Source organism: Spinacia oleracea, chromosome 1, assembly GCF_020520425.1.
Source record: "Spinacia oleracea cultivar Varoflay chromosome 1, BTI_SOV_V1, whole genome shotgun sequence".
Classification (NCBI taxonomy): domain Eukaryota; kingdom Viridiplantae; phylum Streptophyta; class Magnoliopsida; order Caryophyllales; family Amaranthaceae; genus Spinacia; species Spinacia oleracea.
The window spans coordinates 124,006,681-124,024,911 of record NC_079487.1 but is presented as its reverse complement, the minus strand read 5'-3'; the positions used below and the strand labels follow the sequence as shown (position 1 = coordinate 124,024,911).

Here is an 18,231-nt window from a genome sequence, read left to right as displayed (position 1 = left end):
GAAGCTTTCTCTCAAACTATCAGAGCCAGGTTTCGATCCTGGGACCTGTGGGTTATGGGCCCACCACGCTTCCGCTGCGCCACTCTGATTTGTTGTTGAGTATTTGCAAACTTTTATTCTTGTGATGTCTCAACTAGTCAGCAAACGAACTTGCTTTGGGCATGATTGGGTTGTCATCCGTGGTTCATCTTAATCAATTGGTTTCTTAATTTAAAACGATTAATGATAATGGGAAATGCACCTATGACTTATAGTACATAAATTTCCAGTTTTAATACTATGTTAAGATCATATTGAATTGATACACTTTTTTTCAACATAGACATTCAGTAATTAAAGATGATGGTCCACCTGGACATAGAGTTTAATGATCTCTAATTGAATAAAGGGTTATATGTATCACAAACTACTATATATGGAGTGAGAGCGAGACATATACGATCTTGATTTGTCTAAACGTATTTGGCTAAAATCTTGAACGAATTATGTATTTAATTATTTTGTTTGATTTAATTATGAAAATGAACCACACTCACAACGTACTCCATAATCTGTATTATTTTTTCTTTATTTTTTGGTAATAACATTATTTAGACTTCCCATAAAAAAAAACGCATTCTTTCAAATTATCCAAGTTAAGTATAACAAAGCTTATTTGATTCTTGCCTACTTGAGTATAACAAAGCTTATTTGATGTTTATTATATTTCATATCTTGATTAAGCAAATTAAACACACTTGTTAATTGTTATATACTTCATCCTTTTTTTTTTATATGACACAATTTGAGTTTTGACACTACTCATATGGTCATGTGGGGTCTTGTTATAATCGTTTGATATTTTTTTTTGATGTAATGTTATAATCGTTTGATTATATAGACTTATAATGTCAATTTTGTGTAATTTTTAGCCTATTGATAATTAAAGATATCAATGATTGAAATATTACATTGATAAACGTGATAAAAAAAAACTTGTATCATGTAAAAAAGACGGAGGAAGTATGTAGTATGGTGAAGTGACGGATAGTGTAGTGTTAGGTGCATTGTCTTCCTAGTTTTAGCCTTAATTCTAAAAGATTGTATGTATTGGAAATAATTCTGACAAATTTAAAAGTTGTTTGTGTTATTGACTTAATATTCAATTTTTTTCATGGTGAAATTATCATATTTATCATCATCCTGAATCCCATAAAGGATGACAAAAGTTTGTTAAACAACAACTTTGAAAGATTTACACTATAACATAGTGTAAGAACAAATCAAAGACAAACATTTCTAGGAGGATAAAAAAAATGGCACGACATATGATTTGAGGAAAAAAAATACAACACCAATAATTATGTTGAGAAAGAAAACCAAATATGGAGAAGGAAATAACAACAAATGATTTTAACTCACTAAGACCAGAAAATTGTGTTAATTATTGTCAACTTCGTTGCCTATATTCTCTCTATGCTCTTTAGCAATGAAGGTTCAAGGAAGTATGCAAAATGAGGGAGGAATGAAGTTCAAGGAAGTGTGGGAAGAGTTTAATCCAATTCATCTTTATTTGTTCATGAACATTTTGAATAAAATTTAGACTCAAATTTAAATGTATTTGAAAATATTATTAAAACTAGGTCAAATTTGAATTGAGTTTGAACTGAATTATCAATTAAGCTACTGAGTAACATAAATAAAATTATCCAATTATAATTACATCCATATAATTATTTGGACCAAGTCGAATCGCCAAAAAAAATTGGATAACATTTTTCATTCAAAACCTAATAACCCCCTTAAAAGTGCCTTCTCCACTTAGTCCACATTATAAGCGACAAATGCGTCGTTTGAATCAGATTAATTAAACTCATGATGAGTGATTTAATTCAATTTTAATTCAATTCGAGTCAAATTAGTTTAAAACCCAAAGTATTCCACGAAGTATATCATTTTCTTTCAACCTAGTTAAAAAATTTCGAGTATAAATTTCATTTACGTACCAATTATTCAGATAATCGAATACAGGTCGATTTTGCCGATTTCAATTTTTTTTTTCCACTCTACCCCATAAGGTAAACGATGAATTTGAAACCAAGTTGGAAAAAAGAAAAAGAAAAAAAAAGAGAGGAGCAATCTTCTTCCTCTTACAACTTCGCATTTCCCTCTCATCTTCCTCTCCCTCTTCCCATCCTCTCAAATTCTCTCTCCTCCCAAAACCCCCTTCTCGAAACCTCTCAGAATTCCCATCCTCAATTCCAGATTTTCATAATTTTTCTCTCATTATCCATTTTATCCCCCTTCAATTGCACCCTATTTATCATTTCCCCCCAATTGGCAAGAAAACCCTAGCTCCAATTCCACACACTTCTTCCTTCCGTGATTCTTCTTCTCCTTCTTCTTCTCACACATCTTTCTGTTTTCCTATCGAATCTAATTCTTTTCGTGCTCAGATCTTTTCATGAAAGCCCTTTCAAATTGGGCGAACGATTTTTTCTCAGTTTGAATTTCTTTTAGTTCGTATAATCGGCTAGGTTTTGTTGTTGATCGCGTTGTTGTTGATTTGTTTGTTTTTTCTGCATTTTTTCCCCTGGGTTTGGAATTTAAAGGAGAAAGAAAAAGAGAAGAAATGAGTAATCAGAGGAGGAAGCCGTTTCAGATAGAGGCGTTTAAGCACAAGGTTGTATTGGATCCGAAATATGCTGATAAGACTTGGATGATATTGGAGCATGCTATCCATGAGATTTACAATCATAATGCTAGTGGCCTTAGCTTTGAGGAGCTTTACAGGTTTACTTCTTTGTTAATATAGGTTTTTAATTGCATTTTAATACTTGTTTTGATTATATTATTATGCTCTATATGATGATTGGTTATTCTCCGCTGTTGTTGTGAATTTAGTGTCTTAGATTTCTGTTTAGTTATATAATTAGGCAGCAGTGGCGAATTTGTTAGCGTTTCAAAATGGTGTGATGGTTAGAGTTTTAAGTGGATGTGATGCATTTTGATGATTAGCCTGTGAATGATAAATTGAACTTTGTTTTAATAGCTGGGGATGGATGCCTCAGGATGGGGTTGTGTACGCGCATAAGATGAATCGAGTGCAGCTGATATTTAGTTGTTCTTTGGAGCCATATAGAGAGGCTGCTTAGTCCACTCCTTTGATTGAATAAGCATCAATTGACATGCTACTGAAGTACTTAACGCCGTGTAAGATGTGTTTAACATTTGATTATGCACATATATGCCTGAACTTTTAAAATTATGAATACTTAAGTGATGGAAAGTGATACTATTTGGGGAAAGAATAGCTGCTCTATGGGAACAAGTGAAGGAGACAAATTAGGATGTAGTCTATTGTTATGCAGAAAATATGGTTAATGCAATTGTTCACGAATTGATAAAAAGTGTTGTATAAGTTTTAATATCTGTTTTCCATATGGTATGACTTGCTATATATGCCTGGATTGCCTTTTACAAGTCTTTTAAATGATACCATATCAGTATGAATAGTTCCCTTCTGGCTTCTTGCTATTGTTGTTTTTCATTGATAGCTGTCATTTTTTGTAGCGGATTTTTAAACATTGAATCGAGCGTTTCGCTGTTAATATAAAGCTGTATGACTTGTACTTTTGAAGGCAAATAGAGAGGCTGCTTAGTTCTTCACTCATTTGAGTGGATAAGCTTAAACTTACATGTTAGTTAACAGTGTAAGATGTTGGGTTAGACTTTTGTTTTCGCATGTATACATGTGTATAATTGTAATACCAAGAATGCTTGGTTGATGGAAGGTTCATACTCTTTTGAGTTTGGCAATGGATAGCTACTCTATGGTAACAAGTGAAGGAGACAAATTAGGATGTACTTGATTGTTTGTAGAAAGTAGGGTTAATACAATTGCCAGTTGATTCAAGTGCAGAATGGTGCTAATGCCTGTTTCCTAAATAGTGTAACCTGCTGCATGCTCGAATTGCTGCCCTTTCACAAGTTTTAAAATGATACGGTATGGATAGGAATTGTTACCTTCCTACTTCTGCCTTTTTTTATTTTAATTATCGGCTTTCGTTGATAATTTCCACGTGTTGTGGCACATCTAGATGATTTGGGGTTCTGCGGTAGCCACCTTGCACCTTTTTTCTCACACTTTTAAACCCTGCCTCGTGAAGTGGAGTCTCATGAATAGTACTTGCAGACTTAGAGGATCAATCAGTTATTATTTATTAAACATTTTTTCCCTATATTTGGATAAAGATTTATATCTTTATGGTTAATATCACTTCTTCTCTTTGTTCCATTATTTCAGTTGCATTAGCTATTGATATTAAAGAATGTTTCTGAGTGAGCTTGCAATTATTTATTATAGTTTTTTTTTTCCTTACGAATTCCTGTATATTCTTGCTCTTGGGTCATGTATATGACTGTATAGTGGCAATGCTAAATTATTGTGTGTTCTTATTTCACAAGAGAAGGCTGTTGGCATTTGACACTGCTTTTATTAATTTGATGGACGGTCCATAACCTTCTTTTTAAATTTTACACTGCTCTGTGCACTTGAATGCACCTCTGAAAGATTGAGTTAATGATGAAAAACTAATACATTATTTCATTTCTACATATAAAGTTCTTTCTTTTCTGTTGATTCTTTCTGGATCCCAGGAATTCATTTGGCACAACTCCCATCCTTTTCACCTTCAATGTTTTATTGTTTTAAAGATCTTTTTAGCTGTTATGTTAGGGCATGGATACTACGGAATTAACTAGGACCTCTTTATATTCTTTTTTCTTTTCTTTTCTTACTGAAGTATCTGTGGCTTTGACTTGATTGTCATAGATCCTGCATTTATTATATTCGTAACACTTCTGTAGTTTTGTTTTCGGACTAATTCATGTTGCATACATCACAACCATTTTTTTTTAATTCTGCAATGAAGTACGCTTTTGAGAAGCACTTCGGTTACGGAAATTTTCCTAGCAGTTCTAAGACTTCTAATGAGAACCGTAACTTTGTTTGAAAGCCACGGTGGTTCACAGGAGAAATGCAAATTAATCCAGTATGCGCATCATGTGTTGTAGTATATTGCAATTCTGCCGGTATCAGATTGAAGGTGTTTTTGAGTCTGACAGAGGCAATTTAATATCAAAAGCTTGTTGAAATGAATTTTAAAATGATCCTGTTATCACAAGATACTAACTCTTATGGCTACCCTTTTCTAGTTTCATTTCAGCATCTGCTATCCAATTTACTTCAAATGATTTTCCTACTCCAGTACTCCTTGATCTAGAGTTCCTCAAAATTCAACGAATTTACTGTTATGCGCCGTTCATCTCCTGATTTATGTTAACTTTTACAGAAATGCTTACAACATGGTTCTCCACAAATATGGTGAGAAGCTATATTCAGGTCTTGTGACCACAATGACTTCACATTTGAAAGAAATTTCGAAATCCGTAGAATCTGCTCAAGGAGACGCTTTTCTTGAAGAGCTGAACCGAAAATGGGCAGAGCATAACAAAGCTTTGCAGATGATTCGAGACATACTGATGTACATGGACAGAACTTTTGTTCCCAGCACTCACAAAATTCCAGTATACGATCTTGGACTGAACTTGTGGAGAGATAATGTTATCCATGCCAGCAGTATTCAGACAAGGCTTCTAAACACTTTGCTTGATTTAATTCAGAAAGAGAGAACTGGGGAAGTTATAAACAGGGGGTTGATGAGAAACATAATCAAGATGTTAATGGATTTAGGGTCGTCTGTTTATCAAGAGGACTTTGAGAGGTCATTTCTTGACGTTTCTGCTAATTTTTACCGTGTTGAGTCTCAGCAGTTCATTGAGTGCTGTGATTGCGGTGATTACCTAAAAAAAGCTGAGAGACGTCTGAATGAAGAAATAGAGAGGGTTTCACATTATTTGGATGTTAAGAGTGAAGTCAAGATAACAAAGGTGGTGGAGAAGGAGATGATTGCTAACCACATGCCAAGGTTGGTTCACATGGAGAACTCAGGCCTAGTGAATATGCTTCTTGATGATAAGTATGAAGACCTGGGAAGAATGTACAATTTATTCCGTCGGGTTGACAACGGTCTCATTACTGTTCGTGATGTGATGACTTCTCACATCAGAGAGACTGGTAAGCAGCTTGTTACTGATCCAGAAAGGGTGAAAGATCCTGTAGAGTTTGTTCAACGTCTTTTGGATGAGAAAGATAAGTATGATAAAATTATAAGCTTGGCATTCAACAATGACAAGACTTTCCAGAATGCTTTGAATTCTTCATTTGAGTACTTCATCAATTTGAATGCCCGTTCTCCAGAGTTTATCTCTCTGTTTGTGGATGACAAACTTCGTAAAGGTCTCAAGGGAGTTAGCGAAGAGGATGTGGAGGTTGTACTGGATAAGGTGATGATGCTTTTCAGGTATCTGCAGGAGAAAGATGTGTTTGAGAAGTACTATAAACAGCACTTGGCTAAGAGACTGTTGTCCGGTAAGACTGTCTCTGATGATGCGGAGAGAAGCCTAATTGTGAAGCTTAAGACAGAGTGTGGTTATCAGTTTACTTCAAAGCTAGAGGGTATGTTTACCGATATGAAAACTTCTCAGGATACAATACAAGGATTTTATGCAAATCATGGTGCTGAGCTAGGGGAAGGACCTACACTGGTTGTGCAGGTTTTAACAACTGGGTCCTGGCCCACTCAACCAAGTATTCCCTGCAACCTTCCTGCTGAGCTGTCATTACTTTGTGAAAAATTCCGCTCGTACTATCTTGGAACACATACTGGTAGAAGATTGTCCTGGCAAACTAATATGGGTACAGCTGATATAAAAGCAACATTCAGCAAGGGTCAGAAGCATGAGCTGAATGTCTCAACCTTCCAAATGTGCGTACTTATGCTATTCAATAATACTGATAGACTTAGTTACCGGGAGATTGAACAGGCCACTGAGATTCCTGCACCAGAGCTGAAGAGGTGTTTGCAATCGCTGGCTTGTGTCAAGGGAAAGAATGTCCTTCGAAAAGAGCCCATGAGCAAAGACATTGGTGAGAATGATGATTTCTTGTTTAATGACAAGTTTTCAAGCAAATTTTACAAGGTGAAGATAGGAACAGTAGTTGCACAAAAAGAATCAGAACCTGAGAAACAGGAAACAAGACAAAGGGTGGAGGAAGATAGAAAACCTCAGATTGAGGCTGCAGTAGTGAGAATAATGAAATCCAGAAAAGTACTAGATCATAACAATATTATTGCAGAGGTCACAAAGCAGTTGCAGTCCCGTTTCCTGCCAAACCCAGTGGAGATTAAGAAGCGTATTGAGTCACTCATTGAACGTGAATTCTTGGAGAGAGATGGTGTTGACAGGAAGTTGTATCGCTACCTTGCTTAAGTAGGGGATCAGTTTTCAACTAGTGGTTTTTTCTTGTTTAGTGCTGAAAACTGGGAATTGAATCATGTACTTTAAAATTGCTCTTGAATTCCTTCAGCTCACGGAGTTTTTTCAAGGTATCCTTCAAAGTTAGGTATCCCTTTTACATACTCTTCTAGTCTCTTTATTCTCTAGCAGGAAAATTTACTGGTTCAGGAAGTTGATGAAGACAACCCACTTCAAAACACAATGTGGAGGCTTGACTCACAGACAGTACGTCTCCAAAGATTCACAACCCTATCTTCTATGGCAAGTTATTTAAGGGGATTATTCATTTCATAGCTGTACTTTTCTTTACTTTCCTAGATGTTGATGCTTCAATCATGTTAAGAGCTGTTTTGATTTGTATAGTCTGGTTTGTTTATGTCGTGCGCGTATTGCAATCTGTTAGCTTGCTGTATGCTATTCAATTTGTGCTCTTCGTGGGGCACCATAATGCTTAAAGTTTAATTCAATCTTGTCAATGTTTTACTTGGTATTTTTTATTTTTTCTTTTATAAAACACAGGTTCATCAAATTATGACCTTAGAGCATGTTCAGCCATGTCTTGTCTTAAGACTTACTTTAAATGCCACATCAGCTTTCTACTAAATTTTAAGAATTTTTGATGTGCTAAGACTTGCTAAAACTATACTAAATTTATCTCTTCACCCCTAAGAGTCTAAGACTCAATTAAGATTTCTCAATACATGCCCATGACATTACCCACTTTTAGGATGACATCACCCATGTGAGTGTCCAAGTTTTAAATTGAGTTTGAAAAACCAAGACTCCACTTAAGACTTTGTTAAGACAAAAGAAGATAAATAGGTGAAATTGTGAAAGTCTTGTCTTAAGATAATGATGATGTCATCCCAAGTCTTAAGACTTAGGGACTTAGGACTGATCTTGCTCTTACGTATTTATTTTTTTGAGGGGAGGGTGTTACTTAATGCAGAAAATATTTTTTTTACGCAGAAAATAAAATTACCAAAAAATCCCTAATTAAATAATAAAAAATTATTAAAAGAAAATCATCAATTATCAAATGTTGCTGCTAGTCTCCTATTTACGCTGTCTGCTGCACTACTCTTAAGTTCGAACAAAAAACAAAATCTGCACAAACCAAACGAAAATCTCCATTCTAAAATTCAGCTTTTAAATGCTCTCTAATCTATCCTTCCTAACTGATGTTGTGTTCTATGCTCTCTCAACAAATAGATCGATAATAGTGGAGACAAAACCCTTGCGATTAGCCGTGAAATGAAGCTTTCTGCCTAACACTAGCAAGAAATCACACTCGCCTGCAACCACGGCCGCCGGCGAGCCTCGTGGTTGTGGTATTGACAGAGCGGTGGGGTGGGGATATGGGAACATTCTAAGGGAGCGCAATATATGTTTGCTTGTTTAAAGGTCTGAAGTATATGGACATGGGATTCATCTTTTATTTAATTTTTTTTATTAATTAATTAGGGATATTTTTGTAATTTTAATTTCTACATAAAGAAAATATTTTCTGAGAAGCTGTGTTACTGAATGGAGTTTAAGTTCCTTTTTGTTATTTCCCTTTTATTCTTTTAATTTTCTATCAAGAAATCTAACCCAAAGACTTTTTAGCTTAATAATGGAGTTCCATTTGAAAAATCAATGCAATTCAAAATGTTTAAAATGTTACTGCGTATATTATAACCAAAAACAGCACCAATATTCCAATAACCTTTCATTAAACAAATTCTGATCATGAACTATTATGCTGGAGCAAAACTGATGCAGACCACATTATTTACATTAAAAACAAAAACAAAGATTGCGAAAATGGATGGAAGCAAAAGCAGTCCTCCAAAATATTAGCTTTGATCAGCATCATCGGCTATTCATCATCGCAGTCCCTGGCCTGCAAAAAAACGAGAAAAATTAAGGTTGATAATACAAGAGTATACTGTACGAATCAAGAAATTAAGGTGGAATGTGTTTTGACCCGATTACCATCTTCTACAGGCTCAAGTGGTCCTAAACATGGATACGGTCTCGTATATCTGAGAATGACTTGACATCCTTTCCCCATAACCTGCAAGTTCATTTGAAATTAAGCACTTAGACCAACAATAGCATCACTGTCAGTGTCATCTATGAGGAATTGTCCTATTCTAATCTTGTAAAAAAGGATTCTTTCGACAACTCATGTTATTGTGTTTGCAGGAAAAACCCAACAAATCTTTCTTGTTTTGCAGGAAGAAGAAGTTTGTATAGATTAACGAACCAACAATCGATTCCAACTGCATTGGCTCCACCCTTGTCAGCTTGTTCATCATCTCCAACATGAATGGCTTTGTCAGCGTCAACACCAATCTGATCTTTAATATTACAAAACAGAGCAAAGTTATAAGCCTTTTTGTGCACTTCCACAATAACTAACTTGCATACATCCCCGTAAAAAACAAAAAAACAAAAACAGTCAGTTTGGTAGGTGGTAATAGGAATGAGTTGGTATACACAATTTTGAGAAAAGTCATATACCCATGCCATTGGTAATGCTAGTTCATCCAAAGTACTCCTTTTCTTCACAAATCTTCATTACCATCTATTACCACTTGAGAGATGATATGGTAATGGAAATCTATGAAGAAAAACACAAGTTCTGGGATGAGGTCTGCATTACCATGTACATTACAATGATACTTTCCTGGCAAGGTTTCACTTAGATTCAATTTTCGTTATTGCCAATAGTACCATTTATCCAATAGGCCGCAAAGTAATTCATGGAAGCACCAAATGGGAGACAAAATCCAAACCTCGTTAAAGTTTGCAACACGTCACAGAAATCAAAGACTTGCAATAGGGACAAATTCATAGATAAACACATCACTAACAACTGTAGTTGGGGAGGAGGCGAGTCATTATTCTGCAGTCTTTAGCAAATAACCATACAACATGATTTACCTATTTATGGAAGGTACCCAGTTTTGACTTATTTTTATCAAAATTTCCATTGCAGAGCCAGACAGAAAAGAACAACCATGCTAGCATCTCTATTATATAAGTCAACTCTTGAGCACTTTGGTGTCCAAGTAAAATACCGGTAATACCTCATTAATATTTAAATTGTTAAGAATTTTTTTATCAAGGTTTTGTAACATTGTTTGCATATAAAACCTGATTTTTGAAAAGGAACACACGCATAGCGTGCAATGAATGCTAGTAGATTACCTAAAGCAACTTTGAATATCCTTGCATCTGGTTTTTCAGACCCAACCTCAGAGGATACCAAGACAGCATGAAATCTACAGAAAAATCAATAAAACCGATGTCAGTATTCAAGTAAGGGGAGTTCAAACAAAATTCTATCAGAAGTAGACAACCCCATAACAAAACCAAAGAGGAATAAGATGAAGACATAGGAATCAAATCAGATCACATACTCCTTCCGTGTAACAATGTTCTACTCATTTTTAGCGGACTCCATTGCACATCTTGTACTGTTAGTATCTCAAATTATGTAATGGTGAAAAATTGAAAATTATAAAAAGTTATATTTTGAAAATACATGTCATGAATCTAACAAGATCCAACATGAAAATGTTCTTCTTATATACAAAATAAGGTCAAAGTTTGTTTACAACCCATGAATAGTATGAGAGTAGAACACTGTGAAACGCAGGCAGTATATTAATGATGCAAAAAGAAAGGAACAAAGAGTTTAGAGCATCTCTTTACAAAACACCAATTTGTTACAAGACACCAAGTTAAGACCTACAAGAGGAAATAATCCTATTTTTATATCTGAAACAATTGGCCTAGAAAAAAAGATAGCCTTGCGGGCAAAGTACGTGGAGTTTAGAGCATAGTCTAGTAACCACAGAGAGGACAATGGTACATACAAATCCAAGACATTGAGTTCCTTCAATAGCTTCCTTAATCTAGTGTCAAAGTTTGATACAACCGCCAACTTAACTGCAACAAGCAAAGATATTGTAAAAAACATACATAGTTAGTCATCAGAAAACAAGAATTTACCTCCCTAATCTGTAGCCAAATTTAGGAAAATACTTGATGGGTATGACCTCCAGCATTTTTAAGGCATAGCAATGTCTCAAGGGCCCCATCCGGAAGATGCCAAGCATGACCATTTGCAAAATGCTGAGGGGGAAGTTAACCAGTGTTAGGATTTGAGATTATATCATTAGATTCAGAAAACAACCATGGCCAGTTCCGAGGTTAATCACCTCGTAAACTTCGTTAAAGTAGCTATCATCAGCACAACCGGTAGCTTCAGAAACAACAAGTTTCCAGAATGGTCTCCCATCGCCCTGTTGATTATGCAAACAGACCCAAAGTTTGTAACATGTATAAACTTTGTTTTTAATAATGCAGTTCAAGAACAGTTATTTGGCATATGCAAATCTTCACTACACTTTTAGCAACAATATAAGTGACTAAGTAAAATTGACCCCACTGCTTCCCGGAAAATATATTCATTAATATTTTTCTTAAGTATTCCTACTTATGCAGGCTCTGTCCCAACAAAAAATAAAAGTAAAAACTTGTGCAGGCTCTATCATCTCTTTACAGATTCAGCACCAGTAAATTGGATGATGAAATGTGGGTTTCGGCTGGACACTGGCTGATCAAAGCATCCTAACCAACATGCAGGCCAGCAAGTTGTTTTGGGAAAGGCTGCAGGGCCAAGTCTACATAACATTCTCAAATCCATTTCGCATCTACAAACAATTCAGAATTGTCCAATGGTAATATTGATCCTTTATATGATGAAAAAGAAACGAAAAGAAAAAAGAAGGGAGATAAGTCCGTTCTCATACATTATCAGACTAAACCCAAGGGGAGACAGCACTCTAGCCTAACTTCCAGTGAAAAAAATCTTAGAAACAACATGAAATGCTAATCGTTTCATTACATATTCAGACCCAATAATCCCGTTATACAAGGCAACTTCATTGATTTGGATGGAATTGTCTTCAAACCTATATTCTAAATATTGAAGGGAGAACAGATGCCATTTCTCCCGTTAATCATGTGAGCATTCTGCGGATAATCAAGTTTACCTGGTAGCGAAGTTTCTCAGGCCACGGAGCAGAAAAGGCTCTCTTGAATCCTTGTTTTATTTCAGGTGGAGTTGCAATTAACCCTACGAGTATTGCATCGCATTCAGTTCATATAAAAAAATATTGAAAGATAACAGAAATGAACCATGAAACCAGGACTTTTAGATAATCACAAGTAAACATCTTAGCTTTATAAGAAAAATCAGCCACCAAACAGTAGCTGAAAGGGACACGGAAAACTAGCTCCAAAAAGCTCTACTTGTCCAACCAAAAAATAAATAAAAATCAATCGAGTTTTAGCTTAGGAAGACATAATGTGTGAACTGCCACTGTAGCATTAATGATTTTCTACTTTAACTTTGTCCTGCTATATGTTAGTCAGTGATTCGATCCTTATCCATTTTCTGAATTTTCTTGTACTTGTCCAATAACATGAAATCCTTCGATCTGCAAAAATAATCCCTATTCTCTGGATATTTCCCTTGTTTATACAGATGAAGTCAGAAAATAAAAATGGTGTTCTACATCACATTCCTATACCAGTTTAAGAACAGTTTAAAAAAAGATGTCGATCATCCATTATGGGTATACCCGAGGAGCTGAATGTAATTGTTCTAATATTTCCCAGTTAAGAGTAATGTTCTAATATTTCCCAGTTAAGAGTAATTGTTCTAATAGAATTCAATACTATGTTGATCATATGGCAACCAAAACTTCCTGATTAGAAAATCAAATTAGAAAGCTTTATACACCATTTCTTGAGTTCTTGTCCTCCATGGATTATACACCTATCTTTCATACACACATGAATACATACTGTTTCATCCCCTGAAGTATACTCCGTAATACATACTCCTGTTCGTTATCAGTTTTCACACATCCAAAATTCCAAACCCACCATAGTAAAGAACATGACATGGATAATCTATTCAAGTTATCACCCGTACAATATTCGAAAATGTGACAACTTTTTCTGGACACTCAAAAACTGTATGCGAATAAACCACATTGGATCAATGATTTCCCATTTCATAATCTGAAGTCTACCCAAGCAAACATAGATTATCCATTTAAACAAAACACAGTTGAGTTTCATCAAACTAACCATATTTCTTGCCAATTTTAGCATAGGTCTGTTCAACAGGCTCAGACAGCTGCAAAAGTGTACCCCCAGCATCCAACAACAACCCATCATAAGCTTTCTTCTTCACTGACAAACCATTCCCTGCAATTTTAAAACCCAAATTCAGATTAGGTAAGTAAGACTGTAATTAATCCTTCAAACTGGCCAAATAACAGCAAATTTTAATTGGGAAATTGCAAAATTGATCACTAAAAACCCACCTGTGTGAATAGCCACGGCCGAAGATCGAAGGGAAATAGGAAATTTAGGAAGAAAACGATTAAATTTGAGGGATTTAAAGCTTGCCTCCATTGTAATGTTGAATACCATTATAATAACAAAGGTTGTTGAACCAAAATGAAGGGCTGGGAAAGTAGAAAGAGAAGGATGAAGGAAAAGAGAAAGATATTGATACCCAGAAAGAAGTAAATAAGAAACCAGAGTAGCAGCACTTTGGCCTCAAGCTCAACCATCCTAAGGTGCCTCTTTGAGTCTTTGGGCTTCCGCCGGCTACTCTTTTGTCAGACAATTTTGCAATACTATTTTCTGATGGAAAAAACATGTATTTGGTTAGGGTTCGGGTTCGGGTTCGGGTTTGACTTTGGTTTGGTTGATGGTAACTGAAACCTAATTTTCGCATCTTAAAATGATTTTTGCACACCTTTTTCACTCTACATGAAGACAACAGAAAACATATTAGATTAGGTCCCGTGCATGCACGGATATTTAAAAATTATTATTTGACCATCTTTTTTATAAAAAAATTAATTGAATTATTTATCTCTTAAATCTATTGCGTAATTAATAATCTCGGATGTACTCATTTTATCATATTTTAACATACTACGTATTATATATTTTATATGTTTAATATGATGATCTGACTAAAATATTTGATATATTTAATATGCTAATTTGACCAAAATATCGAGTAATAATATTTTCTATTATTGACATGACAATTTGACTAAAATTTTACCAAAATTTTAATAATGGCATATTCTATAATCCTATTTTTTTTTCCATATATAAATATTTATACAAAAGGAGAGAAAATAAAAAAAAGAATAAAATAAATATGTCTTTTTAGGAAAGAGTTTTTGGCGGGAAAATTTTTCACCAAGAAATGACACGTGTCATTTCTGGTGTCTCTTTTAGTATATAACTAGTATAATACCCGTGCGATGCACGGTTTTTATAATCTATACATAAATTTGTATGAAATATGTTAGAAAATTATCACCAAATTAAAATTAGTTACTGATAAATTTATCATTGCTCATTCGGTGTCTTATTTATCAAACCAATTAAAACAAATAAGAGTACATAGATAAAATTAGTTTCATTCTCATTCACCACTTGTGTCAATCATAAAGTTATCTCATCCAATCTTTACTTCGATAGTAATACCCACTTAATACTCGCACAATCGCCCAATCAACTTCATTACCCGATCTCTTAAAACCTACACCATTTGCTTTGTTCAGTTAAAGATGACTTTTAGGAGAGTCGGGACCTGCACACCCGTATCTACCTACAGTTCTCATACTTATCCCCTCCATCCACGATAGGAACAATATCCACCCCTCTCAATCCCGTCTCGAGAGCTATAAAATAAAATTTATACCCTCTTCATCACCACCCCTCTCGTGTATCTATGCTCGATCGCCTCAAACCCACACCTAGACTCAACTTTGGTAAGGGAGTTTTGAATTTTACAACTCTATTCTAGAGTCTTTGACAATTAGTTTTTCTGATTAGACTACGGAGTAATTATATTGAGAAAATAAACAAAACACTATAATATATAAGTAAGTAGTAAATTTTATTTAATATATTCATAATCAATTAGATGAAGGATTAGAGACGCAAGGGGTCCGATCTAAAATTCATTCTCACCCCGTCACCCGTGACATATACATTTTTTACCCCCATCATCCACCAAACTTTTCTCCATCCCCGCCCACTTGGGAGCGGAACCACGGGGATCTTCCAAAAAATCAGCCCCACTGACAATCTGACATCCCTATCTTCCATAAACAATCAACTTTTTCTTTCATCTAACTTTTAAATATATTGACATAAGTTTATTACGAAGTATTAAAATTGATTGTATTAGTTACAATATTGATAAAAAAAAAAATATATTTAAAAGTGGCATAGATAATTAGGATTAGGTGAGTGTTCTCAAATCCAATCAATTCAAACTCTCCCCATCACCAAGGAGGGCACATGTTATCCTTACACCCGTCTACCAACAAAAAATCTCTATTTGTTAGTCAGCATTGGTCAACATTAGTCAATCATCTACGCTTATTTTTGTCATCAACCCAATATAAAATCCAAACTCGCGCCATCATCAAGTGTGATGCACCATTTACATATATAAATTTAATTTTGCACAAAATTTTAATGTCACGTTGCAATCATTTACATTAAGATAAAATAGGTTTTTTTTTATTGCAAACATATTAATGATAAGGAAAATTAATCATCTAGATCTTATGATTTTGGAAATAATTTATTACGATACATTAGTAAAAAATTTCAATCAATGTACCCTTACGACTTCAATAATATGAGCGGATAAATTATTATTCGTGCTTCATATGAAAGTATTATGAAAATGAGAATGTGGCAAATTTTGTTTTTGATATCTAAGATTAATTATAGGCTAGGTCCCATCATAAAAAAGTATGTGGCTAGGGGGTCTCATTTTGTTATTTAACATTGATCCTATAAAATGTTTGGAACAACCTTGTTAAATATATTAAATCAAGACTTATGGTTTGTTATGCATATCCATATTCATTATATGACACAAATTCTTAAAATTTGGATAGTATTATAACAATTTAATTGATAGTACAAGTTCAACTATTATAATATTTTCTATATCGATCGGTTATCATAAATTTCATGCAAGGATTTTTCTTCGGATTACAAATAATAAACGATCAAAGGTAAACGTTCATTATACATTATTCACATCCATTATACGTAGTACGACATAATTTCTAAACAAAACATGATACTCGATTATTTACGTTATAAGAGTGCGAAATCATAGAGCGAAGTTTTTCATCACCACGTCAATTTTCCTCTCTTTTATTATAATATAGAGTACTCCCTCCATTCTCGAATATCAGTTCTATTTGGAATCTTGTCACTATTCACAACTGGTTAGAATCTTCTAATTTATTTCCAATACATATTTCAAAACATATTCGTGCGAGATTTTGTTTTGTTCGTCTCAATGTTTGGTTTAACACCATCAAATTTTTATATTTTTTTAATGTACGTATTTGGAGATATTTATGTTTAAATATTGAGTTGAAATGGGTGAAAAGGTCAACAGATGACTAATATTTAAAAATAGAGGGAGTATATAGATCATACTGCGAAGTACTTATTTACTTATGTCAATAAATTTCTTAATTTAAATATTTATATATATATATATATATATATATATATATATATATATATATATATATATATATATATATATATATATATATATATATAAATATTTAAATTAAGAAATTTATTGACATAAGTAAATAAGTACTTCGCAGTATGATCGATTATTATCATATAAATTACTACCTCCGTTCCTTAATGTTCTTTACGCTTTGGAATATGTGTTCAAAGTATAAAAACTTTGACCGTGGATTCTCACTGTTATATACATCAAAATGTTATCATGTAAGATCTTGTTAGATTGGTCTCGTTATATATTTTCAAAATATCAAATTTTTATAATTTTTTCATATACGGAAATGGATACATAAGTGGTTAAATATTACATTGGAGTCCGTGCAAATAGTAAGCGTAAAGAACATTAAGGAACGGAGGTAGTAGATGATTTTAGGTAAAATATATATGAATTATATTAATTATTACACAATTGAGAAGTAGATAGATTAGATTACGCAAGTTTTACTCATTTTTAAGAAAGTTACAAATTTGTTTAAAGTAGTGGAACATTAAAACATTACTCCCTCCGTATTTTAAAAAGAAATACACTTTGACCGACACGTAGTTTTAGGAGAGTGGGTGGAATTTATTAAAATAAGTGGGTGTATGGGTGAATTGTTATTATAGTAAAATGATGATGTGAATAAGTATGAGGGCCACAAGAAAGAGAAAAGTATCTCTTTTTAAAATACGATCGTTTAAGGAAAGTGTATCTATTTTTAAAATATGGAGGGAGTTGTAGATACATAGTACGTGTCTAAGAAAAATTTCAATATATATTTTTAAAAAGTAAGTTATTTTATGACCTGCCTATATATATATATATATATATATATCATTTCAATTTTGTTTTATCTTATTTATCTAGCTTGATATACTGTTACAGGAATGATTAAGTACGTGTTGGTTTATTTTGATGAATTAAATATATTTTTTGTACTAATTGATCATATATTATGTGTTATTTAATTGTGTTAAAATAAGAATTTCTCAATCGTATACTAAATATATTATAAATAAATTAGTCCACGTTTTATGGAATGAGTTTCCGTATTTATTTATTTATATGATGTTATATCTAAACCGAGATTTTATATCGTTGGCTAAATGTCTAAACAATAGTAATATTTCTTTTTATGAAAAGATAATCTTAAAATGCTTATATTTGTTATGAAA

At 33.6% G+C, this 18,231-nt stretch overlaps 2 protein-coding genes and 1 non-coding gene across 4 annotated transcripts; 1 reads left to right on the top strand and 2 right to left on the bottom strand.

Annotated features, from left to right (window-relative positions):
• Window positions 1-17: 17 nt before the first annotated feature.
• On the bottom strand, window positions 18-89 carry TRNAM-CAU (transfer RNA methionine (anticodon CAU)). Its single transcript has one exon. It is a non-coding gene; the product is annotated as a tRNA-Met (tRNA).
• A 1,989-nt stretch (window positions 90-2,078) lies between these two features.
• Window positions 2,079-7,868, top strand: LOC110806212 (cullin-3A). Its single transcript, XM_022011855.2, has 2 exons — window positions 2,079-2,772; window positions 5,334-7,868. Exons 1-2 carry the CDS (start codon window positions 2,612-2,614, stop codon window positions 7,372-7,374), a joined length of 2,202 nt encoding a protein of 733 aa, XP_021867547.1. The 5' UTR covers window positions 2,079-2,611; the 3' UTR covers window positions 7,375-7,868.
• Window positions 7,869-9,045: 1,177 nt separating this feature from the next.
• On the bottom strand, window positions 9,046-14,100 carry LOC110806219 (uncharacterized). 2 transcript variants are annotated; one of them, XM_056843553.1, is made up of 10 exons: window positions 13,797-14,100; window positions 13,558-13,677; window positions 12,453-12,535; window positions 11,616-11,699; window positions 11,454-11,529; window positions 11,271-11,343; window positions 10,600-10,673; window positions 9,653-9,746; window positions 9,371-9,460; window positions 9,046-9,286 (listed from the first exon to the last, which is right to left on the bottom strand). In XM_056843553.1, exons 1-9 carry the CDS (start codon window positions 13,903-13,905, stop codon window positions 9,403-9,405), a joined length of 771 nt encoding a protein of 256 aa, XP_056699531.1. In that variant the 5' UTR covers window positions 13,906-14,100; the 3' UTR covers window positions 9,046-9,286; window positions 9,371-9,402. The 2 variants fall into 2 exon arrangements, with proteins under 2 accessions (XP_056699531.1, XP_021867559.1); XM_022011867.2 differs by having other exon boundaries at window positions 9,379-9,460; window positions 13,797-14,098.
• Window positions 14,101-18,231: the final 4,131 nt, after the last annotated feature.